Source organism: Mobula birostris, chromosome 2 (genome assembly GCF_030028105.1).
Source record: "Mobula birostris isolate sMobBir1 chromosome 2, sMobBir1.hap1, whole genome shotgun sequence".
NCBI lineage: Eukaryota > Metazoa > Chordata > Chondrichthyes > Myliobatiformes > Myliobatidae > Mobula > Mobula birostris.
The window spans coordinates 209,011,294-209,039,147 of record NC_092371.1 but is presented as its reverse complement, the minus strand read 5'-3'; the positions used below and the strand labels follow the sequence as shown (position 1 = coordinate 209,039,147).

At 39.5% G+C, this 27,854-nt stretch overlaps 1 protein-coding gene across 12 annotated transcripts in view; it reads left to right on the top strand.

Annotated features, from left to right (window-relative positions):
* dnmt3ab (DNA (cytosine-5-)-methyltransferase 3 alpha b) overlaps positions 1-27,854 on the top strand; it is a 514,213-nt gene that overhangs the window by 85,354 nt on the left and 401,005 nt on the right. For 9 of the 12 annotated variants that reach the window (XM_072251365.1, XM_072251371.1, XM_072251370.1 and 6 more), the window contains one exon: positions 16,733-16,840. The exons of the other annotated variants lie outside the window; for them this stretch is intronic. In XM_072251365.1, the coding sequence (XP_072107466.1) occupies positions 16,733-16,840 (108 nt within the window). The remainder of the gene's footprint in view (positions 1-16,732; positions 16,841-27,854) is intronic. 12 annotated transcript variants of the gene reach the window in all.

The window sequence follows — 27,854 nt, the reverse complement described above, 5'->3', positions numbered from 1 at the left end:
ATCTGTGGAGCCATAGATGGCCGTGAAGGGCAGGTCATTGGGTATGCTTAAAGCAGAGGTCGATAGATTTTGGATTAGTAAGGACGTCAAAGGTTACAGGGAGAAGGCAGGAGAATGGGGTGAAGAGGGAGAATTAATCAGCCATGATCAAGTGGTGGAGCAAGCTCGATGAGCTGAATGGCCTAATTCTGCTCCTTTGGGTAATGATGTTTAATGGATATGAAGATTTGATGAGTTGAATGGCCTAATTATACTCCTATGGGTTATGGCCTTAAATATAAATACTGAAGAAAAGCTTAATTCCCACAAAACACAGGATAAAAAAAGAGTACTATAAATGAATACCATGTCAAATTCTGAAATGGAAGGGTTAATAGTGACCAATCACTATAACTGAAGTTTGTTTGGAAGGTCTACCAACTCAAAAGTAAATAAAATATTTAAACTACACATACAAAATGGTGGAGGAACGCAGCAGATCAGGCAGTATTTATGGAAATTAATAAACAATTGATGTTTCAGGCCGAGTCCCCCTTCATTCTCAGTCCAGAAGAAGGGTCTCGGCCTGAGCTACGAACTGTTTGTTTATTCATTTCCATAGATGCTGCCTGACCTGCTGAGTTCATCCAGCATTTTCCGTGTGTTGGTTTGGATTTCCAGCATCTGCAGAATTTCTTGTGTTTAAAATATTTAAACTGATTTTTATTTATTTTTCTTCCTTTCTTTCTTGCCTTTCCAATCCATGGTGTAATTTTTCAGGCACTTTCATATTCTTTTTACATTTTTCTGTGCATTTAGCACGGAAGATGATATGACTGTCGAGTCTTAATTTTGTGTTAATTAAAAGTTCAGGGATGGAGAGAAAGAATTGGCATGAGAGACCTCCACCTCAGTATGTTGACATGAGTGATGTCACTGTGCCCTGGCCAAATGAAGTGCAATGACCTCACTGACACAAAAGCTGCTACTGTCTTCTCTATTGTTCACACACTGGCCACAAAGTTGTTCAGCTAAAAAAAAAGGCTCTCTGTAGTTCCTTTGTGTTGTGTACTGGTACATCATAGCACAAGCTCTTTCTTTCCTGTAACTAATCTGCACTCATTGTTTTTCTTGGCCAGGTGCATACAGGTTCATTGCTCCTTTAGCATTGAACTTTTCTGGCCAATAATTCTGGTATTCTGATCCTGTCATTGATTCAGAGGTTAAACTACCACACAGACTCGTCCGATGGCCTCAAACAGCAATGAGAAAAATGACTCATAGGTCCATTGAACAGTGCTAAAATTTGTTTCCATCTGTTTGAAAGTGTCCTTGCTACAATAATTACCAATGCACTCTTAACCCTTAAATATTTTGGCATTCAAGTTTTTTGGATTCCAAAATATTTTTGGACCCAAACTTGAATGTTCATCTTTAGTGTGATCACTGAGAGGGGGTCTGAACATTGTACGGATGGTAGCAGTTATTCCAGTCAGTGAAAAAGAGGTTTAAGAGTATTTTGTTGATATATTTAATCTTCATTCAAACTGCTAAAGTGTCAAGCATTCTCCAAAATTCCTTTCAGATGCCTCCAGAAATAATTGCAGAACAAATAATGCATTGTACCCTCAGTTCGTAAACTATCTTGAAGTACTTCATTGCACTGTATTCACATATAAAAAAAATTATACTGAGCCACAGAAAAGAGAGTTTTCTTCTCTCTTTGACATATTGTTACATACTCAGGAGTAGTTTCTTTCTTTGCCTGTGTCAGTAAGCGGCCGATTGGTGAGATTTTATACTTCCATTCATTGAACCATTGAATAAGAGGCCAATGATGATTCCATGCTAACTAACTGAAAAGAGGCTCAGCCAGAAGTGCATATCTATAAGGCTTTCAAAATAAAGAAGGTGCCTGTGAGTCAAAGTCAGAATTACTTCTTCCTTTCCCACCATTACTTGTTACTGAACTGCCTTGTCAAGAAACTGAACAAGTATGATTTCCCTCAAGTTTAATTTTTAACTGGAATGTTTGAATTTCTGATAACCCAATTGTTCCACATGTGCCATGTTTGCTGACTTGAAATTCAAGTGAGTTGTTATACCAATACCTGAAATATTTTTTTCAGTGCAAACATAGATTTTAAGTTGTTGTATGCAAGTTCTATTATTTAACCTTTATATAAGTAAAGTTATTTGTGATTACATCCATAACTGAGGTTAAATCTTTTAATACTATATTTTTTTATGAGTGTTGCTCTGGATTTTCAGCATCTGCAAAATCCCTTGTGTTACAAAATACAAGGCCTTTGCTTTGGAACAGAGATGAGGAGGAATTTCTTTAGCCAGAGAGTGGTAAATATGTGGGATTTATTGCCAAAGATGGCTGTGAAGGCCAAGTCATTAGGTGCATTTAAAGTAGAGGTTGATAGGTTCTTGAGATTAGTAGGGTGTCAAAAGTTATGGGTAGAAGGGAACTGAATGGGGTTGAGGAGAATAATAAATCAGCCATGATGGAATGGTGAAGCAGACTTGTTGGGCCGAATGGTCTAATTATGCTGCTATATCTTATGTGTTTTGTGGTCTTGTATGTAATATTGATTTGCATTCAGTAAACTTACCGAATTTTACTAATCTTTACAATGGATTATTAGAGTTTAGCTTTTGTTAATGCAACTAAGGCAAAAGCACATCCAAGACAAATATTGATGCTTAATGGTCTGGATTTAGTTGGTAGACTTAATTATTATCAAAGCATTGCACAAATGCCACTGGTGTTATCTTTTGCAAATCCTGCAAATTCACTGGAAAGATTAATTAAACCATGTTAGTGTCCTCTTCTAGCACAGGGTCCTTTCAGTTATCCACATTGAGCAGGCAATGCTATTTGCATGCCCAGTGCCAGAATCCCTAAATAGGTATTCCATTCTGAACTCTGTCATGGGAGGAGCTAAGCAGGTGGATGGAGAAAATGATTCAAGGATATACTCAAATCTTCCTTGACAAAATGCAACATCCTCACTGGCTTCTGAATACATCTGGTTAATAACCATGCAGGAATCTCTGTTCCTACTTCACTCTTCTTCTACTTTCCCTGTGCTGTACATGTGCAAAATATAGTTTCTCCTGAAGGACACTTTGAAAAACTTCACAAGTTTTGAAAAACTCATGGGTCTTGAGGACAAACTAAAATGGATTTTGCAAGATGTACCCATTGTCATAGTACCACAATGCCTCATAGTTCCAAAGACTCAGATTTGATCTTGACTTAGGATGCTATGTTTGTGGAGTTCATATGTTCTCTCAGATTTCTCCAACTTTGCCAGTTCCTGTCTACAACCAAAAAATAGGCTGGTAGGTCAGCTGATGGCAGGAGAATCAGAGGGAAGTGCCATTTGATGGGTATGTGAAAAAGGATGGGATTTCATGGCAATAATTGCAGGATTGGCACAGATGGGTAATAGATGGAGCCTCAAGCAGGAGGGCTATTTGGTCCTGGATAGTGTTGAGCTTTGATTTGTGGAATGACATATTTATAAGAAGAGGTTATAAAAAGATGAAGGGAAGCGAGGAGTGAGCTCTTGCATCACCCCTTCCCTTCGCCTTTTTATACTGACTATCTTTCCTCTATCTTTCAGTTCAGATGAAGGGTGTCAACCCAAAATGTCAACTCTCCATTTCTATCCACAGATGCTAACTGAATTTTGGAAGGCTTGACAGAGTAGATTTGGAATTGAGGTCTCCTTTGACTTGGATTAGTGAAACCAGGAGCCACTACCAGAAAATAAGGGCATGCCAGTCCAGGTCAGAGATACAAACAAATTTCTTCACTAGAAAGTGATGAAACTTTGGAATTTTCTACCCAAGGGGCTATATTTAAATCACAGGCTGATAAATTTATAATTATCCAAGATATCAAGAAACATGAAATCGATGTTGGAAAATTGTAAAAATTAACTATGATGGCATTCAATGGTAGAGCAAGCACAGAAGGACAAATGGTAAAATCCTGATTTTATTATTAACAAGCTTCTTGAATATTGATGCAACTGTGTTCATCCAGATAAGTGAAAAGGATTGTATTTCTCCCATTACGTGTTCCCCGTTGATAGTGGAAGGACTTTGGGGATTTGGAAGATGAAACATACCCTGTTCTTTGTTGCCTCATAACTTGATTATGTTTCTTGATGTTGATATTAATCTTGTTCATTAGCAAGGGTAGCTGAGTTGCCTGACATTTGTGTGGCACTGATGTTCTAATATGGCAGATCAATAGAGAAACTAAAAAGTACATTCATTTCATTGTACTTCAATGTTTTCTAGATAGTTTTTTTTTCTCTCATACTAACAGTTACTCAAAATGCAGAAGTGTATGTTCGAAATGATAATACTAATACCAGTTGTAGGTTTTATAATTGCATAGAACAGTGATTGTGTAATGAGTAAACCTGTTGAAATGTCTACATACAAGGCTTTGTACTCTGTGGTGGTAATGAGCAGCTGAATCCAGTATGGAGAACTACGTCAGTCAAGTGGTTGTTGGAGTAATTGTCCCTCCATAGTGGATTCCAAGTTTCTTGTGGATTGTGAGTTGTTCCACACTATAAAGCAATGTGCAAGGTGGTTTCCTCAGGACAGATGTAAAACTTGCGTGAGTATACAGTACACTCATCTGATGCTTGCTCCTAAAGCTTCTATCGGTGCATTGCATTGTGTTTTACAGCCACCTATAAAGGGTCATAGATGCATAAAACATTTGTAAAGGGCTTCAGAAACACACAGCACAACCTTGAGTTTTGCCATCTGTCATTGGAAGGGTTTATTGAGAGTTACTGTTACAACATGTTGTTCATTCCTTAATTGCAGCAAAATCTCATTCACAAAGGAAGGCAAAGATGTTAATAGTGACACTAAAAATTGTAGGCTTTACATGTTGGAAGAGGATCTGTTACTTTGCTTGACGATATTTTGCACAGTAGTTGACGGAGGTAAAATGTTTTGTAGCAGAATATAAGATAGTGCATTGGAGCTATGAGTAAGCTTCCATTTCCCAGACATCCACGCTCCCCTATTTTCCCACTGACTTAACAGCGATAGAGTTGCCCTGTTCCTCACCTACCATGAGCCTTTGCATCTCGCACATCAATCTCCGCAACTCCCGTCATCCGCATCGGGATCACGGGATCCTATGACCAAACACATCTTCCTGCCCCCCCCCCCAACTCTCTGCTTTCTGCAGGGATAGCTCTCTCCACGATTCCTTGTTCATTCATCACTCCCCACTAATCTCCCACCTTGTACATATCCCTACAGGCAACAGAAATGCTACACCTGTCCATTCAGCTGTTCCCTTACCTCTATTCAGGGTCTCAAACAATCCTTGTAGGTGAGGCAGCACTTCACCTGTGGATCTGTTGGGATCATCTATTGTATTCGGTGAAGAGACCCGATGTAAATTGGGGGACAGCTTTGTCAAGCATCTCTGCTCCATCCATCAAAAGTGGAATTTCACAGAGGCCAACCATTTTTTTTCCTATCCCAATTCTCATTCCAACATGTTGGTCCATGGCCTCCTCTTTTGCCACGATGAGGCCACACTCAGGGTGAAGGAACAACACCTCATATTTTGTCTTCGTAGCTTCCATTCTGATGGCATGAACATCAATTTATCCTCCTGGTAATTTCCCCCCCTTCCCTCTTCTTCTATCCCCCATTCTGGCGTCTTACCTCATCTCCTCACCTGCATATCACCTCCTCTGAGACTCCTTTGAGTCTCAGCCCAAAACGTTGATTGTTCATTCATTTCTATAGATGCTGTCTGATCTGCTGAGTTCCTCCAACATTTTGGATGTGTTGCTCTGCATTTCCAGCACCTACAGAATCTCCTGCTTTTATGAGTAAACCTGCAGTTTTTAGATCGCTTCTGTACATTATGTACAATACTGCAGCTCTAATCAGCATGTGTGTTGCATTTATTTATGGATTCCACTTCACCTAATTTGTATTTAAAATATCGCAAACCTGAAGTTTTTTTATTAAGTGATTTTTTTCAGATTTTATTTATTTCAGGTTTTTGACTCAACAAGTAATACTGAAGGCCTTGCCTCATTTATCAAGCGACAAATTCAGTAATTATTTCAAGTTGAAGACAGCTGATGACTACCAGAAGGAGTAATTAGACAAATAATATATTTACCCTTTTCAGGTGGTCACTCAAGTACAAAGTTAGATTGATAGATATAGTTTCAAACAGGGCTTGTTTGTCTTGTCTTTGGGCCTAGATTTGGTGGTGTTTGAGTAGTAGTGTGTGTCTGAAAAGCAAGACCTGCAATTAAGCCAAATTTTGATTTTATGTTCCATACAAATATACAGTGGATTCTGGTTAATCAGGCCATCGGTTAATTGGGATAGCTGCTTATTTGGGTCAACTTTAAAAGAGCAAGAACAGCTCAAGAGAATTTCTGGGACTCCCTTTGTTTATTTGGGGCACTAGGCCGATTAATTGGTGCAGAGGACTTGCCGAACAGTCACTTGCACTTGTGTAGCCGTTAGACACTACACCATGCTTAGAGCGAACATTTTTAAAATAGTGTTGTATTTGTGTTCAAAAAAGTGTTTTTTTCACTGGTAGTTGACAAAAAAGAAGCAGTAAGACATTTCAGAACTGTGTTGCTCGTGGCAGTATCAAGCATTTAAGCTTGGAGTTGCCAGAAACGGCCAGGACTGAAAACTAAACTATTTCACTACTTCAACAAGTTAGGACCTACGAAGAGTTTGAAGGTATTGCCAATCATCTTGAATGTTCAAAATGAAAATGTTACAATTGGAGGATGCAATCGTCAATATCAATGCATGAAGGCTATTCATTATTTGCACTGGGTGTCTGCACTGATTTTGTTCATTGCACACACTGGATGAATTCCTCTGTTGATAACTGTTAGGAACTCATTCACAGTTTTATGGTACTGTAGTACTATTGGTAGTATTCCATTTATTTCATTTACTCAGTTTTTCTTTTTTCTATTATTTTAGCTATTTCCATGAAACGTCGACTATTTGGGGCAGCTGCTTAATTGGGCCAAAATGAATTGGTCCCGATGTGTCCCAATTAACCAGAATCTACTGTATTAAGAGATCAGCTATTCATGCCTCCAATGAAGTGCCTGTTTCTGCAAAGTTTGGGGTGAAGAAGGTTTCACTTATTTCCTGTTCCACGCTATTCATTTCCTAAAAAATGCTTCGTGCTGCTGTCTAGGACATAGTTAGTAACCAAAGCTTTTATACTACATAGCATCATTTTAATTGTAAATAATAGTGAAAAGCCAACTATAAAAAGTGGCTTTCGAATTTGGAACAGGTCTGTGCTTTTGCTTTTTGCAGAATTGTAAGTCAGCAAAACTATGAATGGAAGAAATTAGACAAATCTAACTATAAAAATATTCCACCAAAAGAGAAATGAAAGTGAAAATATCTTGGGCCACAGCTGATGAAGTAAGAGTGCTTCAGAGCGCTTCCCTTTGTTAGCACTGAAATAGCCATAAAAGGCATAGGCATACTTCAACACTCAGACAGAATGGAGGGCTAAAAGACCTTTTGATCGTGCCTGAAACAACTGAGCTTGTGGCCTAAGTCTTGTAAGTGATTGCCCCTGGTGTCTTCACTAATTGTAATCTCAGTTCTCCCGGAACTGAATTCAATTCAAATTGGAAGATTTGAAAAATAAGAGCTGAATAACGGGAAATGCTTTTCATCAATTGTAAACCAAATGAATAACTCTCCTTTGAGCAACACACATCAAAGTTGCTTGTGAACACAGCAGGCCAGGCAGCATCTCTAGGAAGAGGTACAGTCGACATTTCAGGCCGAGACCCTTCGTCAGGACTAACGGTTAGTCTTGACGAAGGGTCTCGGCCTGAAACGTCAACTGTACCTTTTCCTAGAGATGCTGCCTGGCCTGCTGTGTTCACCAGCAACTTTGATGTGTGTTGCTTGAATTTCCAGCATCTGCAGAATTCCTCATGTTTGTGTTTTTAAACTCTCCTTTGCATGCTTAATGGATCTATTTTTAAATAAATATTCCAAAGGGAACCATGATATAAATTGTTTTAAATTCTCCATTAGTACATATTTTAATGATTGATATTGTCTGTTTTAAATAGTAACCTCTAAAATATGTAATTTTTATCAACTGCTTGATTGAAATGCTTTATATTTTGAAAGCATAATATTCAAAAACTGGGCTCTAATGAAGCAAATTAATACTATTAAAACAAGATTATATGAGATGAAATTAATTAATTTATAAACTGGGACGGCTAATATTCGTACCAGTCTGTATATTTGCACGTGCTTGAAAAATAGTGTAAAGTTCTTACCATAGTAAGTCGTGAAAAACTAGTAGCCTTCTCTCTATCTTAAAGTTCAGAACCGGGGCTTCATACATTCAGTACTATACTCATATCCCCAGATAATGTCCACATGCATGTAGAATGGACCTTGGCTAATAGTAGACAAGTAACTTATGAAGGACATAAATGGCCATAACGAACAGATTTATATTTCCTTTGCATTCTAACATTACTCTGTCATCAACTTTATCATTTTTGAAATCTGATGCATCTTTATTGATCTGATGTTTACTATTTGACCATATAAATACGAATGCAAATTAGGAACCTGTTTTCCTATATTGTGCAGCTCAGTTCCTGACTCCTTGAAGATTACACATTATTTACAATGCAGAAAGGGCCTTTGCGGCCCTTTGAGCCATGCCACCCAGAAATCTTGTGATTCAACCCCAACCTAATCATGGGACAATTTTTTACAATGACAAATTTACCTACAACCCGGTAGACCTTTGGCTTGGGGCAGGGAGGAGTCAGAGCACCTGGAGGAAGCACACACGGTCATTTGGAGGATGTACAAACTGATTACAGGCAGTGGCAGGAATTGAGCCCAGGTCGCCTGTACCATAAAGCATTGTACTGACTATGACACTACTGTGATGCCCCCATCTGGGAAATATAAATTAGAACCAGGATGGAATACATCCTCTCCTTTTCTAAATGAGTGCACTTTCAGTGGCACTCAGGAATCTTGGGAGCAGGTAAATGTGATTAACTCTGTCCAGACCATTTCCAAAAATCATTCATTCCCTCCATTACTGGCTCATTAGCTTCTTTGGCTTAAGCTACAATGTATCAATTCTCAGTGTTTATTAACCACCAATGCCCAAACCTCCAGCCTCAATTACCTAAAGATAAGAGCGGCAGGCACATGAAAATGCCATTTCACAACTTGAAAATGTATCACTGTTCCTTCACTGTTGCCGTGCCAAAATCCTGAAAACTTTTTGGGTGTGCCTTCACTGCACAGACTGTAACAATTTAAAAAGTCAATTCACCAACAGCTTCCCAAGATAATAAAGAATGAATAAGAAACTTTTGCCTTACCAGTGGTGTCCTCATTTCATAAAAACATATTTTAAAAAAAAACCTTCAGGAATGTTTCTCAAGTGTTGTAATAAAGCAGGCAGTTGAATTTTATTGCTTTTTTTTGCTAGAAGCAGTCTGTGGTTTCAGACTTGACAAATAATGTAATTCAGTGAATTTCCTGTTATCAGTGGACAGTAGGGTACAAAACTATACTATGTGCTGATGTAGAATATCTTTCTATGTTTTAAAACAGAAATGTCGATGTACAACAAATATTTTCCAAAATTAATGCTCCAGGCACATAGCTTTCCTTGCATGGAAGATGTAAGGGAATTCAGGCATAGAAGTTAACAGGCTTTACAAGATTTTCCAATCATTAATTTTAAAGGCTGAAGGACCTTGTAGGCACATTGAGCTTTGCACATTAGCTGCTGGTGTGCTCTCTTGGTGAAAGAAGTTCAAGTTTGTAAAGATTATCCCGTACTATTGTATTGCAGAGTTTTACTGGTGTTAATCATGTAAAATCTACAAAATGATTGTGTGATTGACCTAACTGATATTGGTAGCATTCAGAGAAAAAAAAGCAGCAATGAGCTGGTTGAGTGAAGTGATGAAAACTTAACTTTAGACTGCTGAAAGATTAGAAATGAGCGAAGAGGAAAAAATGAAAGCATTGTTTACTGGCCAGTTCCTAAGCATTGTGTTATTGAAATCTATCAAATACATGCATGCACCATAAGATAAAATGATTAATAAACAGTTTATTCTTATCAAAAAGAAACTTGCTTATTAAAATTGAGTTTTATATTTGGCTTACAATTGTCATTTTAGATGTTATCAAGTAGTAGTTGTTGAGGTTCTCTGTTGGTGGGAGCTGACCATGGATGTTGCTTCAAGCTGTCTAAGTGATATGCAAGCCTGTCCATGAGCCAGGGCAGAACGATATGGAGGGTAAGCTGTCATCCATGTAGCAAGCTCCCCTCTCTACACATCTGATGAATCCAAAGGAACGGCAGAGTTTGGCACCAGCAGCAGCATAGGGAGTTGCCAGCCAATATTGAACTCAATGTTGGACTGCCCTATGGACTCCAGCTCCAGATTTTTCCTTGGGATTTACTCCCAAAGCCTTCCCCGTGAGTGAGTACAGGCGCAAGGCAGTGGTGTTTTGAGATCAGAGTTTTCCTTCTCCTAGTTGAGCCGTCAACCATCTGCCTGAAGTGTCCGGTTTTAAGGCACCAGTAACCCACCTTTGCCCCTCCTCCTGCCTGTAGAAATAGTTCTGCTGGGCTTGGTAGCTATACTACACGTGAAGGACGGGAGCTGGACTTGCTTGTCAGAGGCTATTTGAGATGCACACCATTGGGAGCATTTACTAGGTAGTGGAAGCTTATTACCCCCGTTACTCTCAGCTCTAACAACCTTAAGCAACCTGTAGTTCTGGACGCATAATTATTTTAATACTTTTTTGTTGATCCAAAGAAATTTTGTGTACACATAAATGGAAAAAGAAGCAACAACTGAAGTGTTGAGTGACAATATGATAATCAAATGCTTCAGTGCCAAATTGTGCCCTTCTGATTCTGCCTTTACACTAGAACTTGCCTTGAAAGTATATTTCAAAACACTCCTCTCTTTGGAGCATTTAAGACCTTTTCAATTTAATGCTAATAATGTTAAGAGAGAAGGGCACTTAAGTGCCCTCCCTCTTCTGACATTAAAAGTAAACCCAATTGTCACAGTTCGATGCTATGCTATGTAGCCAGCATTGCCAACTGGGTGACAATTCATGAACTTCACTGCAATGAAGAGAAGTGATTCAAAGGGCCATAAAATATAATTAATATATCATCCAGGTCTTTAAAAAGAAATGGCAGTGCAAACAAAGTATTAATTTGGATTGTAGATTGTAGAATCAAGGGACACAGCTTCTCAATAATACAGCAAGGTTGACATAGAAACTTAGTAACTATTATGTACTGTCACTGAAAATATCAACTGCATCCCTGGCAAGCATACAGGTGAGGCATAAGAAGCACACAAACAAGTGAGGCAAAGTTGTTTTAATTCTTGGCTGAGCATGTAAAGCAGTTTTTGATGATAGACAGATATAATGTAGCTTAGAGATTATGGCCTGGATTTTTAGTCAGCTGTGCAGCTACAACGCTCACTTCACTGCTGGGTGTTGAGAGATGGCAAAAGAAGACAGAAATGATGGTAATCAATCAAAAGTTAGATTTGAAGTTCAATATAGATACTTACAGATACTTTTTATAGTACTATAAAATGTAACTGTAATTTCTGGAGAGATAAATCAAACCAGAAAAATCTTGAAGGTACCCAGCAAGGCTGGCAGTGAGGCGGACGTAAAAGCTAAGCTGACACTTTTGTTATAGTTCCTTCATGGAAACTGCAGCATCCAAGTAGATATACTTGATAGAAAGGGGAGAAGCTCATTAGCATCCTTATAACTATCATTAATAAAATGCAAAGTATTCTTAACTAATTCTTCGGTATGCTTCATGGTTGTGTCTCCAGGAATTGTTCCCTTGTTATCCAACAGTAAGGCTTGGCAACTATTATACACCTCCATAAAGTCTGATAACACAGGGCTCTCTGACTCATGAATACTTTGCTGTGTTATTTGCCAAGGGGGTTTGTGATATGCTGAAGGTTTAATCATTTGTAATTATCAGCAACTTGCTAAACAGGGTGAGTGAATAATTGACAATATGTTCTAAACTGTAAAAATGTAATAAGTGCAAGTATGAGGCCGTAACTGCTGAGCCTGTTCAGACAAAGTGCAGTAAGATTGTTGTACTCAGGTCCATTCTTCTGCCTGATTCCCACAATCCTTTGTACCTTTAGTGTCAAAACCTCTATCTGTCTCAGCCTATTACAATGATAGATGCAACACACATCAAAGTTGCTGGTGAACGCAGCAGGCCAGGCAGCATCTCTAGGAAGAGGTACAGTCGACGTTTCAGGCTGAGACCCTTCGTCAGGACTAACTGAAGGAAGAGTTAGTAAGAGATTTGAAAGTGGGAGGGGGAGGGGGAGATCCAAAATGGATATGAGAGGATCATGGGACATCACCTGTCAATCACCTGTCCAGCTCTTGGCTCCATCCCTCCCCCTCCTGTCTTCTCCTATCATTTTGGATCTCCCCCTCCCCCTCCCACTTTGAAATCTCTTACTAACTCTTCCTTCAGTTAGTCCTGACGAAGGGTCTTGGCCTGAAACGTCGACTGTACCTCTTCCTAGTGATGCTGCCTGGCCTGCTGCGTTCACCAGCAACTTTGATGTGTGTTGCTTGAATTTCCAGCATCTGCAGAATTCCTGTTATTTGCATTTTTACAATGATAGATGCCATTGGATAGAGAACTCCAAAAATTCACAGCTCTCTGAGGTATTCCTCCTCACAGGTTTCGTTGATGGACCAAATATTGTGAGAAGGTGGCCCCTCCTAGCCATTACACTATCCATTTTGTCAAGTTCTCAGAAATTAATGTTTTAATCATCACTAATTACGCTTCTAAGTCACAGAGACACAGACACAATCTGTTCATAAGACAGTATCCTCATCCTAAGAATAAGTCTGGTGAACCTTTGCAGGACTACCTCAAGGGCACATGTATTCCACCTTAAATAGTGTATGCAGTGTTGTCACCAAGCATCGTGCTCTTCCTTACTTTCCTTCCTAATTGCTTGGTGTACTCACATCCCCATTTTCTCAATGCTTGAAAATCTATCGCTCTTTCAACATGCTATATCAATTAAATGACACATTTCTGTTCTTTAATGTCACCTTTACTTCATTATACTCTCTCTGATGTCTTTAAGACTACCCACTTAACCTGTCGAAATGGGATTGCAGATACTTTGTGTTCTGCTCACAAATGATTTTCCCACCTGTTCTTGCAGTATTTGCAAACTTGGATATCTTATACTTTCTCCCAATATTGTAGTCAGCAATGTACGTCATATTGGACAAAAACAACTTCTAGGATAGAGGAAAAATTGATAAGGCTAGTTTTACTGTGAATGATTTGGCGAGATCTGATCTGAGAAATTTAAAAAGGACATTAGGGGAAGCTTCCTCACAGGAAGGGTGGTGTGTATTTAGAATGAGTTGCCAGAAATGGTGGTTGAGGCTGGCGCCTCAGCAATGTTTAAAAGCCATACAATTAGATACATAGATAGGAGAGTTATAGAAGGCTCTGGGCCAAATACTGACAGATGGGAGCACAGGACTGTAAGGCGTAGGAGCGGAATTAGGCCATTTGGTCTATCAAATTTCTCCAGTATTCCATCATGGGTGAATTTTTATCCCTTTCAACCCAATTCTCCTGCTTTCTCCATGTAATCTTTGACACCCTGATTAATCATGAATCTATCAACATCCACTTTAGATGTATCCAAAGTATGTAAGGGACTAGCTCTCTGGGCCGCATAGTCAGTATGGACAAGTTGGATTTACTTTTCTTTGTGTCTGGATTTGGCCAGAAACTGACATTGTAAATTTATCTTCGAGACGCAGAGCATGATATAAAGTACAGACAAAGTTTCAGGTAAAAAAAAACTGTACTGAGTGAAATAAGCTCATTTGATTCTGTTCCTATTATCGCTTGGTAAAGAGGGAGAGTGTTGTTCTGTCTGCTTTGCTTTGGTATATACAAAAAATAAACACTAAATTTTGTCCAGGTAGTCCGTAGCAGAGTTCTCCTATTGTGGAAGTCTTGAAATGCACCACTCATAAAATGTAGGACTGAAATTTTAGACATTTTTAGATGAAAGTTGAGGTGAGTGGGGAGGGGGCATGAATTTGATCTTCATGAAAAATCTAAAGTACACTCATAACAAATGAACACCGTCCTTTCTGTTTGCATGATTTTTTTCCAATAACTTCAATAAAAAGGGAAGTTGTGCAGCCTACAAACATGGTTGTGAGATAATAAGTTCAACATATCTGTATATACTAGGAAGAAGTTGGGAATGACAGACACTGGGAACTTGTGCTTGTATTAATTTGTTAAAGAATGTCTTGAGGCATGAGCCTTGATCATTAGGAAGCTGTTTATAAACCCAGTGTTTTTATGTGTTCTGGACTTGGTTGCCATTGATTAGCATTGGCACGAATCTTGAAAAATAGAACATTCCAGTGAGTCTAGGCTTGAACTTGTGAATCCATCAGTTTGATTGCATTAAATCTGGGTGAATAACTATGTTAATAAACACAAAAGAATTGTAGTTATAAAATTGCTGAGAGTTTTAGGAATACTCTGAGAATTTGGGGTTCACCTACTGCGAAACTCAAAGGGGCACTTTTTTTCTGCGACTTGGCCAGAAGGAGTCAAAAATGTAATGACTCCAGACTACTGAACAGTGTGATATATGTGTGGGAGCATATGAACATGCATTAACTTTACTGGCAACAATCATAAATGTATTCACATTTACTAAGTTGGCATGGAAATGGATATTTTGAATAGCAAATACCAAGTACAGATGCAGTAATATGTCTTCTTACAATTTCACAAAACCAAAGGTCCTCCCAAACCTCACAAATACACTTTTTTGTAGTACCTTTGTTACATTATATAATGTAGGCAATTGAGTGACTCCTAATTTAGTTTTGCTTAGTGTCACAGTGAGATCACATCAAAAACCTGGGCAGAAAACTAATTCTGTATATTAAAAGTAAAAGTTATCACCGTAATACTGTGATTGGGAAGCAGAAATAAAACAAACATAGACTATAATACAGACTTCCTGATGACTATAGTCAATTCCACATTGATCACCTAAGTTGCAAATTTTACAGGTCTACTAATAGTCTCCTCTTGCCATATTAATTTCTGTTTTCATGATTGCTATAACTGACCAATAACAACAAAGCTGATAATCATAATTTCATGTTATTGCACAGTTAACCTCTCCTTAGGCACTGTTAATAATTTTTGTTGAATTAAAGAAATTATTTTTCATGGGTGTTACTGATGGAATTTGCAGAGCAGTAACATCAGGGTAAAGAGATTTTGAGTATTATCCAAGTAAAGGTGAGTCCAGTGGTGAAAATATGCATTTTCTCTCATTGTTATTGCAAATTTATCATAAAATTGTTTCAGCAATTGCTTTGTGGAAGCCAGTATATGAGTGGTAACAACACATCTGGCTGGTGTGAAAATTTCCAAACTTAGCTCCCAATCTAGCCTTGCTCATGACGGCAATCAAATTGGCTTTACAAGTTTCTCAAAGTGTTATTAATTTGGGCCATTTTAACTTGTGACTCACCTAGAGAGAGCAAACACACACATGTTCATGCTGAATGAGGGGTTTACTTCCAAAGGCAATGCTACCATTATTATCCAGCGGCGCTTTTAACATTGGCTGACTGTGGCTTGTATTGTCCTGGATCTGCTAATGAAATCTAACAGCAGTGGGAATGTGGCCCATGTGATTCTTTGAGGTTTGCAATTTTAAAAGCTACTTATGGAACACGAGGAGCAGTAACGTTCCTCCTTACCTCACCTATAGATAATAACACCCCCCTCCACGCCACCTCACCCCCGTTACCAGGCTTCACTCCCCTTGTTTAGCTGCCTTGTCTTAGATGTTTCTTTATGTGGGAATTGCAATGGTAACCTTTAAGACTTGTATCCCCCTCCAGCTTCCATTAAGGGTCACAAATTCAGCTCCAGAACCAATATGCCTGGATCAGGTTAAAATAGTCTATACTAATGGTGAGCAGCAAGATATCACAGGTATATCCTCGGGAGCTATGTTTTAATCTATCAGTCTATGGTTAAGATTATTTGTCAAGGCATCTGAGAAAAGAAAGGCTTGAGTAAAAACTCCTTATTTTGTTGTTACCTGGCTCAGCCAAAAACCTGTTCGTTTCTCTTTACCACTCTTGCAATTCCAATGAAAATGGGATAATTGGAGAAAAGTATAAAGGTTGTGTTAACTTTCTATACATATAACTGAAGTTTTAAATTAATTAGGCCTCTAATATAAATTTTGGCAGTTGAATAAATGTAAGAGAGTAGTTTAAATTGACCCAAGTATCTGATTGGTCAAATACAAAAATTAATTCCGTACACAGGACAAGGAAGAAAAGTTATCAACCAGCCAATAACTGGCCTGAATACAATATATTGTTGAAACAGTTTTACTCCAACTTCTTTTGGTTACTGTGTTTCTTTTTCAGCCACTGACTTATAATAGTAAGCACATAAAATTCAAGTAAGTCTCTTAACATTAAACATGCCCATGAGCCTATTTTATTTTAGAAATCCCAATAACAATTTTCCTCTGCATAGGTCTTCTCCTTTCTCTGGCACCGGGCCAGCTGCATTCAAGATAACCGTGTCTACATGCGGCCGAACCAGCAGTCCTTAAAGGGACCGCTGGAGGCTGCCACCATAAAGGTAAGTTTTTGAAAAAAATACTTACCTGAATGTGGATCTGGGAGGTGAGGGAGGGCTCCTCCCAGTTCTGCAGCAGTCCTGTAGACCATTGCCAGCTCCTGCTTGGCCCCCTTCTAGTCAACCCCCTAGTCCTCCTAATCTCTCACCCTGTCTCTGATTCAACTCCTACCCCTCCCTCCTTGTCCCAGAACCTACGTGAGGGCTGCTGCTGGAGCAGCCGGACCATCTTTGTGCTTGTGAAAGAGCGAGTTGCCTCTGGACACCCGGTTGGCATCCGCAGCTTGCTGGTGAGACTCAAGTCTCGATGAGGGGTGAGCCATATGACAAGTGTGGCTGGATCCAGTTTGTGTTACAATGCGTAACACCTTCTTAAGTATATTTTCTATGCAGTGAAATATGTAGAAAATGTGTTTGTTCAATGGCCATAAACGTATAAGTGTTTGTGCTATCTTCTATATTCAGGTAATGATGGAAGTCAGCATCATGAGAAATTGTTTTGCACCATAGTACTGCTGTCTGTGAAAACTAAACAAGTTTAATAGCTTGTGGTGAGAAGAGATTGTGCCTCTGGTCTGAATGATATAACCTCTAACTACCCAAGAAGAATCACAAACAGAGAATGGATGAGGCTGCAGATGATGATGTGTTTGATTGGTTTGGTGCAAGCTAAGTAATTTTTGCAGTGATCTGTGTGGCCAAATTACTGAGTGATCAGCTGTTAGGCCAATGATATCATAGCTCAGACATCATGTACTTTTCCACAGGACATTAAGATGCTCTTGATTTATATTCATCAATGTGCATTAAGATGCTCTTTCATCAAAGTGCATTAAGATGCTCTTGATTTATATTCATCAATTAGTCATGTGATCTTCAGTATAAACATCAAATTAGATGTATGAAGGCATGTTGTAATTATTAGTGTTGGAATTTATCAATCTTCCTGAAGAAACTTTGTCCACTACATCCTTTATGGTCTGGGAAAAATGGATCAGTTGACTATACATGAGGGTAAGCAGGTGAAAAAGTGAAGCAATCAGAGATCTATCATGATCTTTCAGAGCAAAATGGTTTTCACACTCATTGCTCCAATCAGTGCTGTCGACACATTGGAAGGAATGAAAATGTTGCGGTTTTGTTTGATCAATATTCTTTCTAACGTTAATATGGTGCCGGCTCCTGTCGCTACAATCAACCATTGCCACTTGTAACATTGGACGACATGGTGTCATTAAAGCATGTTCTGTCTGGCAGTGAAGTTCAAAGTGAAGGGAGATCCGACAGAGGCAGGTGATCTCCTCCCTGCCCCTCCCCACTCCTGAGGTGCTGATGAACAGAGACGCCATCCTTCAGGTGAGAACATTTGACCAAGGCCTTTCTGCTCTCTCAGGAAAATGGGAAAAATCCCAGGGAGACCCTTCAAAGGTGAGACTAAGCTGGGCTAGCATTAACCACACTACCAACGTCACTGCATTAACCAGTCAGTACTGATGTGCTGTGGGATCCTGTTGCGCAAAGTTTGGATATCAAGTTTCCTACATTGTGACAGTGAGAGTAGTTGGGAGAAGACACTCCAGTCCTCAGTGAGGGGTCCGTGGTAGAAACGGGTGAGCAGCTTCATGTTCCTGTGTCAACATCTCCAAGTATCTGTCCTGGGCCCAACACATGAAGAAGATGCATCAACAGTTCTACTTAATGAGGAGTTTGAAGAGATTCGGTTTGTTATGAATGATTAGCAAATTTGTACAGCTGTGCAGTGGAGAGGTTGTACCATAACCTGGTTTGGATCCACCATTGCATAAGATCAAAAGGCACTGCAGATGGTTGTAGACTCAACCAGCTCCAACTCAGGCACAACACTCAACTATTAAGGATATCTTCAAGAGCTGGTGCCAAAAGAAGGCAGCATCCATCACTAAGGACCCTCAGCATTGGGAAATGCCCTCTTTGCATTACTACCACGAGGGAAAGTGATACAGGAGCTTAAAAACCCACACTTAGTGATTAAGGAGCGGCTTCTTCTGCTCTGCTTCAGATTGCTGAATGGCCCATTAACTCATGAGTACTACCATTTTTGTACTATTTATTTATTTGTGTAATTTATAGTAATTTTATATATTTGTACTGTACTGCTACTGCTAAACAACACACCTCATGTGATATAAGACAGTGATAATAAACGATCTGATATCAAAATACTAAAATATATTATTGATGTGAGATTCCTTAATATTTGTCAGTATAATTTGTCATCTTTTTGTTTCTGATGAAGTGTGAGATTTGATTAGTAGAATTAAAAAAAAATTATGATCCAAGTGTAGATCAAAGCCTTTGGTCTTATTATGTTGATTAGGTGATTAAATATTTATTAATCATATTATGTTAAAGATATTGATTATCTTTTATACTTTGGTAAATAGCAGCTTCAAAGAATTTTAATTTTAAACAGATTTTTACCTTGATTTGATTTAGGGATAAAGCTTGGTCTTTATATGACAATAAATTATTATCTTTGGTACAACATATTGAAGCTATGATTCCGCTTAAAAAGCTACAGTTTGTTAATGCGTAAATGATACCATTCCTTTCACAAAATGCACATGAAATAATCAAAAACATAAAGTAGATAGCTTATCAAATTTTTTGTATCCTTTTTAGTCATAGGTGTTGTGAAATTCACATTTTGTGGAACTCAGAAATTGTGGGCAACTTGCAATCCATCATGGTTTGACTGGTCGTTTTCTTAATTCTGACGGGCAATTCCCAGAAACTCAGAACAATACTACCTTAAGTACTTCTCTAAACTCAAGGCAGAGGCAAATCAATCGCTCCTCTTGGGCGACAGTTGTGAAATTTATCTAGGCTTTTAAGTGTACATTAATATGCTGTGCTACAGAAACAAATGGCAGCCTGGTGTATCGTGAATTCACCTGCAGTCTTAGATAATTCTAGAACATTATCTATCACTGAAAGATTTTGAGAGAATTTAATGTTTTTGATTTATAAAGCATATTGTTGTTTTCAGTTTGTTGGCAAGCTGTGGTAACTTTTTCCTGTGGTCATCAAGCAAGCAAAAGAGTAAGGAGCAATATGCCCTCTAATATAGTTGTGAATGGCAAACAGGGACCCTTTAAGAACTTGAAATAGAATTTGAATGAAAACCTGTTTAGCTTTCATCTCTTAACCTGCACCGTCACAACCACATGGTTTGTTATGTTACATAGGTAAGACGAGCAATAGCTACAATTAAGATGTAGTTAAGAGACCACAGTGTGCTTCATGATCTTCTAAACATACAGAAGGTGCCAACATCTCTTTTCTTGGCACTATTCAGCTCCAAGGCTTTTATTGTTTGGGATCTACAGATGCCAACTTGTGCTTGCTTGCTGCTTGACTTACATCACATATTTGTAGTATAGTTCATTCCTTCCGCTTTGTTGGGAAGGGCAGCAGAACATGTAATAGTCATGCATGCTGGATGATATGGAGCAGGTAGATTCAATGTGCAAGCTGATTTAGTGCCAGAACTGTTAAGTTGAAATTCAGTGATGCAACTGACAATGTGTTCAACTTATATTAAGAACTCAACAGAGAACAACAGGAAGGAGCCATATAACATGTGCTAGGTTCAATAGGTACATTTAGTATCAGAGAAATATTTCCAATATACATCCTGAAATTCTTTTTCTTTTTCTTTGCTATTTAAATTCCTCATATTTTGTTTGTGAATAATTTACCAACTGTAAGTTTAATAAAGTAGGGGAGTTAATCTTTTTTCAGGTCTCGTGGCAACTTTTGAAGTCTACAGCAAACTTGCAAAAGAAGGTATGTGCAGACAACGGAAGTTGTTGACAGCAGAGTGGGAGGCTGGTGACCAGTTCACCACAGTACATTGTGTGAATGAAAATGAGGAGGATGGGACCATCTGTTAAAAGAGAGAGAAGGAGTTCCTCAACCAGAAAATCCATCCAACAAGACTGTGTTCTCTGAAGTCTTCACCCCCGTGCATGTCAGCTGAAATAATCCCTAAAATGATGCTGCTTCATTAAGAACACGCTGTTGGAACTATGCTATAAATTACATCACAACTGGCCTTGCAAAGTAAGTATAGGACTCTTTTTAGTGACTGTGGAAGTCAAGAAGATCATTAGTTTTTGCATGGGACATCTTAAACATTTCACAGTTAGTAACGTGCCATTGTATGAGGAAGATCAAGACATTATCAACTTTAGGAGAGCAGAACTCCTCACCTATGGATGTGGATTCACCAGGATTTATAGGTTTCCAGTGGTGTAAAGTGCCATTGACTGGACTCATGTGGCATGAAAACCTCTATACTTGAATGCTGAAGTACTCCGCGTATTGCAGACTTTCATTTTCTAACTGCACAGCTACCCAGTAACCATACTTTGTGCAATATGATAGTCATTGCTGAATACCCTTTTGGTAGCACAGACTTTTAATTCTTCACAGTAAGCTGTATTTTCCAGCAGTGATTATCTTCACCAGTTTAAAAAGTGAAATGTGAGGTCCATCCTTCTCACCAAATGAATCTTGATTACAGAGTGAAATCATTAAGTTTTTTCAACACATAATGGCTGTCAGTGCTTAGAATCTTTGCCTATCATGGAGCAATGCAGTCAGTAACATTTTTTTTGATTTCTTTCTGAGAACAGTGCTGGCAAAACCTCCAGGTTTTATGTTGTCTGCAAATGGTAAAAGCATTCTGAGCATTCGTATCAGTATTATTGACCTCTGGGGACCACTACGATCCGCTGTCTGAAAATTTGAGTCCCACACTTAAGTCATTTAAATTATCATAGTCTCTTTAATGTCATAGGTTTCAGTTTTACTAACCAGTCTTTGTGTGGGATTTTATCAGAAGTCTTTGGAAAATCCATATGTCAGACATTAATTCCATGAGCCACCTCTGTAACCTCAAAACAATATCTCAAATTGATTTATTCAAATTCAATTTGTTATCAACAAATTTGTCCTGATTCTTCATTAATTCAAACTTCTCCAAGTGAACTATTATTCTTTTACCAGATCATTGTTTCTCGAAGCTTTCCCATCACTAAAGTTAGACAAGGTAGCTTGGAGTTCCTAGCTTTCTGCTTGAATCCATTCCGAGCAAGGGTAAGAAAATGAAATTCTCCAGTTCTTTGACAACACCGCAGTATTTAAGGATGGCTGATGAGGTACGATGAGGGGAAGTGTGTGGTTAGCCATATTGATAGGAAAAATGAAGCATGAGACCTACCTTTGCTTGAATATATCAAAACCCTTCATCAGTGCAAATGAATGGTCTCAACTCAAAGCATTGATTGTCCATATCCCTCCATACCTGGGGGACAAGGAAATAGCAGACAAACTAAATAAGTATTTTACATCAGTTTTCACTGTGGAAGACACTAGCAGTTTGGTGGAAGTTCCAAGTGTCAGGGGCATTAAGTATGTGAAGTTACCATAACTAGAGAGAAAGTTATTGGGAAGATGGAAGATCTGAAGGTAGATAAGTCACCTGGACCCAAATGGCATACACTGCAGAGTTCTGAAAGAGGGGGCTGAAGAGATCGTGGAGGCATTAGTAATGATCTTTCAAGAATCTTTAGATCTGGAGTGGTTCTGGAAGACTGGAAAATTGCAAATGTCACTCTGCTCTTCAAGAAGGGAGAGAGGCAGAAGAAAGGAAACTATAGGCCAGTTAGTCTGACCTCAGTGTTTTGAAAGATGATGGAGTCAATTATTAATGATGAGGTCTCAAGGTACTTGGTGGCACATAATAAAATAGGCTGTAGTCAGCATGGGTTCCACAAGGGAAAATCTTGCCTGACAAATCTGTTGGAATTCTTTGAAGAAATAACAAGCAGGATACACAAAGGAGAATCAGTTGATGTTGTGTTCTTGGATTTTCAGAACACCTTTGAAAGGGTGATGGACATGAGGCTGCTTAACAAGCTACAAGCCCGTGGTATTACAGGAAAGATTCTAGCATGGATAAGACAGTGGCTGATTGGCAGAAGGCAAAGAGTGGGAATAAAGGGAACCTTTTCTGATAGGCTGCCAGTGACTAGTGGTGTTCCACAGAGGTTTGTGTAGGGACCAATTCTTCTTAAAATACACAGATAGATAGATAGATACACTTTATTAATCCCGAGGGAAATTTGGTTTCATTACTGCCGCACCAACCAAGAATAGAGCGAAAAATATAGCAATACAAAAAACCCCAACAATCAAACACCAAAATCAAAAAATACGCCAGATGGAAAATAAGTCCAGGACCAGTCTATTGGTTCAGGGTGTCTGACCCTCCACGGGAGGAGCTGCACGTTCGATGGCCACAGGCAGGAGCAACCTCCCATGCCGCCAGTGTTGTATCATGGTGGAATGTGGCCGAAGTCCAACAGTAAAAAGTTCAGTATCCAGTCTGCAAACACGTTCCTCGATCGTAATATACCCCGGATTGCACCATCCGTTGTTAGCCAGAACAGTAAGCACCCAACTCCTTCACGCTTACCGCTCTCAGTGCACTTCCGGTCAGCCAGAACGGTATTACCCACCGAACTCCTCTTCTCCAAATGTCTCTGTTGTCTCAACCCAGTCCTCTTTCCTCAGCTTTATGATCCCCCTCTGTGTGTTTTCCTCCGGATTTCAGCAGGGGTGTCCACCGCTGTGTTCGCTAAGCCGGCCGGTCTTTGCTGGTCCGTGGAATACACAATGCGACCTTGCTTCTGTCCCACGTGTCGGGATGTAACCATTTCCAGCACTAAAGAAAACCCAAATAAAACTCTCTCTACCAGCATGCTAGAGAGGGTGCAGCTTCGACGTGTTACCGTGAGAAAAAAATACAAAAAATAACGTAAATTAAAAAGTAAGAAGAAGAAAGTAAGAATAGATCGGAACGGCTGTACCAGGCTGCATGCACGACCGGCGCATGCGAATGACTTGGATGATGAAATTGATGGCTTTGTTGCAAAGTTCGCAGATGATATGAAGATAGGTGAAGAGGCAGGTAGTTTTGAGGAAGTAGAGATGCTATAGAAGGAATTAGATAGATTAGCAGAATGGGCAAGGAAATGGCAGATGGAATACAGTGTTGGGAAGTGTTTGGTCATGCACTTTGGTAGAAGAACTGAAAGGGTTGACTACTTACTAAATGGAGAGAAAATTAAAAAGAAACTCAGGTGTAAAGGGACTTGGGAGTCCTTGGGCAGGATTTCCTAAAGGCTAATTTACAGATTGAGTCTGTGGTGAGGAAGGTAAATGCAATATTAGAATTCATTTCAAGAGGACTAGAATATAAAAGCAAGGATGTAATGTTGAGACTTTATAAAGCACTGGTGGGGTCTCACTTGGAGTATTGTGAGCAGTTTTGGGCCCCTTAGAAAGGATGTGCTGAAGCTGGAGAGGGTTCAAAGGAGATTCACGAAAATGATTCCAGGATTGAATGGCTTGTTATATGAAGAGTGTTTGATGGCTCTGGACCTGTATTCATTGGAATTCAGAAGAATGAGGGGTGACTTCATTGAAACCTATCAAATGGTGAAAGGCCTTGATAAAGTGGATGTGGAGAGGATGTTTCCTGTGGTGGGAGAGTCTAAGACCAGAGGATTCAGCCTCATAAGAGAGGGGTGTCCCTTTAGAATAGAGATGAGGAGGAAATTCTTTAGCCAGAGAGTGGAATTCTTTGTAACAGGCAGCTGTAGAGGCCAGGTCTTTATGTATAAGCAGAAGTTGATAGATTCTTGATTGGTCAGGGGATTAAGGGATATAGGGAAGGCAGGAGAGGAAAATTGGACCAGCCATGATGAAATGGCAGAGCAGACTTGATGGGCTGAATGGCCTAATTCTGCTCCTATATTTTATGGTCTTAAGGTCTTGCATGTGTGATTTCATTGATGTTCTTGTGTAATATCATTTGTTCTTTGGAAACTGCCGCCTACTGATCTTACCAGCTCATTTTTCCTTCTGGCACTTTGATGATTCTGAGATGATGCCCTAGTCTCCAATTAGAGCATCCCATTCTTAATCCCCACTTCATCAGTCAGCCTCTTCTGATACATCAGAAAATGTCTCCTGTATTCAGCTATCTCTTCAGCAAACTGTTTGGACGTTGAATGATTCCACCTCCTGCCGTATCTACAAGGCAAACCTCTTTTAAGATGTGAATTTTGGAAGTTGGCTTTAAGCTGTGGAAGTCAGATCCAACTTGTGCCCCTCCCATGGATGAACAGTGGCCTCGTAACTTGGGCATTTTTGTCTGCCCTCCACCAGGTCAAAGAGACACAAATTACTTCAAAACAATGGCCACACTATGTTTATTTGAGCCATCCTGCGAGTTAAAATTGAAGTGTGTGGTATTTTGCACAGAAGGGGAGGTTAAAATGAGTTTACTTAAATTGACTTCTAAGCTGATATTTCTAGTCTGAGGCCCTAGATACACTCTATCAGTCATGTTGCAGAGGCAGTGTCATTCACACGCTTGACACCTGGCTGCCGAAACAGACACCTCATGGGAAGTGATTACCAGGTGACCGGAAAGACTTCAGGGATGTTTCAGAGCCTGCTGGGGAGAAATATATCATTCCCACTGATTCTTGGGAATTCCTAGCTCAATGATGTTCACAATGAAAAAAGAGCATTTTACATGTGTTTGAGAATGTCAAGGTCACACAAAAGCCTTTCATAAGCAACAGTAAGTGCACGTTGCATTATAAATGCCTCCCTATTGCCCATCCCTATAACATCTGGAACTTTCTGCTTATGTGTAGAAACGTCAGTAGTTCCCACAATAGTCTCATTAGTCTTTTCAGAATGCCCAGAAATGGAATGGAAGTAGTCATCCTTGACCCCAAAGAACTGTCTGAAAGTTACCATATGAGGAACATCTGGCAGCTCTTGGGCTGTATTCCCTGGAGTTCAGGAGAATGAGGGGGGATCTCATAGAAACATTCCGAATGTTAAAAGGCCTGAACAGATTAGATATTGAAAGTGGGCATGCAGGTACAGCAGGCGGTGAAAAAGGCGAATGGTATGCTGGCATTTATAGCGAGAGGATTCGAGTACAGGAGCAGGGAGGTACTACTGCAGTTGTACAAGGCCTTGGTGAGACCACACCTGGAGTGTTGTGTGCAGTTTTGGTCCCCTAATCTGAGGAAAGACATCCTTGCCATAGAGGGAGTACAAAGAAGATTCACCAGATTGATTCCTGTGATGGCAGGACTTTCATATGAAGAAAGACTGGATGAACTAGGCTTGTACTCGTTGGAATTTAGAAGACTGAGGGGGGATCTGATTGAAACGTATAAAATCCTAAAAGGATTGGACAGGCTAGATGCAGGAAGATTGTTCCCCATGTTGGGGAAGTCCAGAACGAGGGGTCACAGTTTGAGGATAAGGGGGAAGCCTTTTAGGACTGAGCTTAGGAAAAACTTCTTCACACAGAGAGTGGTGAATCTGTGGAATTCTCTGCCACAGGAAGCAGTTGAGGCCAGTTCATTGGCTATATTTAAGAGGGAGTTAGATATGGCCCTTGTGGCTAAAGGGATCAGGGGGTATGGAGGGAAGGCTGGTGCAGGGTTCTGAGTTGGATGATCAGCCATGATCATAATAAATCGCGGTGCAGGCTCGAAGGGCCGAATGGCCTACTCCTGCACCTATTTTCTATGTTTCTATGTTTCTATATGGCAAAGTTATTTCCCATGGTAGGGGATTCTAGGACAAGAGGGCACGACTTCAGGATTGAAGGACATTCTTTTAGAACTGAGATGCGCAGAAATTACTTTAGTCAGAGGGGGTAAATCTGCGGAATTTGTTGCCATGAGCGGCTGTGGAGGCCAAGTCATTGGGTGTATTTAAGGCAGAGATAGATAGGTTCTTGATCAGCCAGGACATCAAAGGGTATGGGGTGAAGGCAGGGGAGTGGGGGTGACTGGAAGAATTGGATCAGCCCATGATTGAATGGCAGAACATTTTCAATGGGCCAAATGGCCTACTTCTGCTCCTATATCTTATGGTTTAGTTCAAGAGAGGTGGTTTGTGTTCAACGAATAGACTAATGAGAATAGAAATGCCTGGCGATATCTGATTAAAGGGAAAGAGAGTTTAAATTTAATTTTGGTGATCTTTCACCAGAACTGGAAAAATGGCAGTGAGTAACTCAACGTTGAGATTGGAGGGCTGAAGAAAGCTGCTGCTCCTCAGTTTCCAAACATTACCCTAATGCTCCATTTACACCTCATCAAGGGAGATCTTTTCTTTCCTGTGCCACTTTAATTCTCCTTTATCTTCTATTGCCATGTCTTTCATCATTTAAGTTTTCCATCTTTCCATTCTACCGTATGTTACATTTAGTTATTTCTTCCCTCTCATCCTTCACCTTTTTTTAAAGTGCTTTTATTAATGGTTTCTCGTTCCAAATCATGCTCATTGACATGACACTAATGCTCATCCTCCAAAATTTGTATCTCTTTACAGATGCGGCTTGACTCCCTGAATAATTTAGCATTTTACTTTCTTTTACTTCACATTTCCAGCAGCCAGGAGCAGAGTTATACTTCAGTATTAATTGTCTGAATATTACTGGATAACTAAAGTTCAAATAATTGTTTTGGATTCAATGGATACTTCACCATTTCACAATGTTATAATACCTGCAGGACGAAACATAATACTTGTCACCATATGCAGTTCATTTCTCAACAGATTTAGGATAATGGCATCACGTTTCTTCGTAGCTTAATGACATTATCCCATATCACAACTCAAAGGAGGTTGCTACTGGCAGGAGATAGAAAATCAAATAACAGTCCCAAATAAAGTTTCCTTTTTAAAAATAGGAGGCTTAAGAAGTAATAACCGAGTTTATAACCTAATTCCAGGAGTTTCTAGATGGTAACTATATACCACTCAAACTTTGCTATGCAATATACAGTAGCACTTGACTGCTTTAATTAGATTACAACCTAGCAGCAATTCCCAGACATACAGTAATGTGCTGTACTATTCTATA